The sequence below is a fragment of the Volvox carteri genome (genome assembly GCF_000143455.1).
Source record: "Volvox carteri f. nagariensis unplaced genomic scaffold VOLCAscaffold_1239, whole genome shotgun sequence".
In the NCBI taxonomy this organism is placed as follows: Eukaryota; Viridiplantae; Chlorophyta; class Chlorophyceae; order Chlamydomonadales; family Volvocaceae; genus Volvox; species Volvox carteri.
The window spans coordinates 1,449-2,440 of NW_003308503.1; the positions used below are offsets into that span (position 1 = coordinate 1,449).

The window sequence follows — 992 nt, forward strand, 5'->3', positions numbered from 1 at the left end:
CTCCTCCCCCTCCCCCTCCTCCCCCTCCTCCCCCTTCCGTGCGTGAATCTGTGTATCGCTCTTTCCCTTCTCGCCCCAGTCAACGTTGCCAGCCGAATGGAGTCCACGGGTGTACCTGGTGCCGTACACATTTCTGCGGCCACGCGGGCCTTATTGTGCGCCGCGGCCGACGGGTTTCTTTCCACGGGGGGAATTCCCGTCGAGGGCAAGGTACGGATTGGGGAGTTGGCAGTTGACGGTTGGGAATTGATGTTATTGTTCTTTCCTGGTATTATTCGCTCTTTATTCGCACTGGTCCACATGCCCACGGATCCGCCACCACGCAGTTCTCTTCACAGAGTTGTTTACCGGAGAAGTGAGGGGGGGGGGCATATTCCCTCACTCACTCACTCACCCACTCAAAGAATACCAAGCGCAGCATCATTCGCGTATTGGGGTGTGAAACGCAGTTCTTCATGCAGGTCGTCATCATGTCATCCTTCTCTGCGCCTCCCCCCGGCCTCACCAAACCATGTAACCCATGCGGTTGTATGACGTACGGCGCAGGGGTTCATGCTCACGTACGTGTACGACCCGTGCGGCGTCGCTCCGCAGCGCTCTCAAACAATCTCCCGAACTGGATCAGGTGCGGAACAGGAGGGTGCCGCTGTGGCGGGTGCCGCTAAGCTATCGGGTGCCTGTCCTGATCCTGATCTACCAATCTTGACCGCTACAGCCGTGCCGGGTATTGGTAGGGAAGGTCCCCAGGTCCCGGGGGGAGAAGCATCTAGCGGTACACCGACAGAGGCGCCGCCTCCGTTGCCGCAATAGGCCATGTACGACATGACGTACATGGCACCCCAAGTGGTATGATTGTGCGCGCGTGTTGCAAAAGCGAGGACCGCTCTCTTGCGTGTGTGCCATTCCCGAATGTATATTCGACGTTTGTTGTACTGCAGCATGTACGGAGTACGGAATACGGCATAATACGGATATGGCACGTGTTTGTACAA

General features: G+C 57.5%; 1 protein-coding gene across 1 annotated transcript in view; it reads left to right on the plus strand.

Moving 5' to 3' along the window:
* Window positions 1–810, plus strand: part of VOLCADRAFT_101462 (uncharacterized protein) — a gene marked incomplete at both ends in the record, with an annotated part of 2,067 nt that extends 1,257 nt beyond the window's left edge. Inside the window, 3 exons of the mRNA XM_002959897.1 lie at window positions 80–210; window positions 547–625; window positions 716–810. Coding sequence (XP_002959943.1) covers window positions 80–210; window positions 547–625; window positions 716–810 — 305 coding nt within the window. The remainder of the gene's footprint in view (window positions 1–79; window positions 211–546; window positions 626–715) is intronic.
* Between the last annotated feature and the right edge of the window lie 182 nt (window positions 811–992).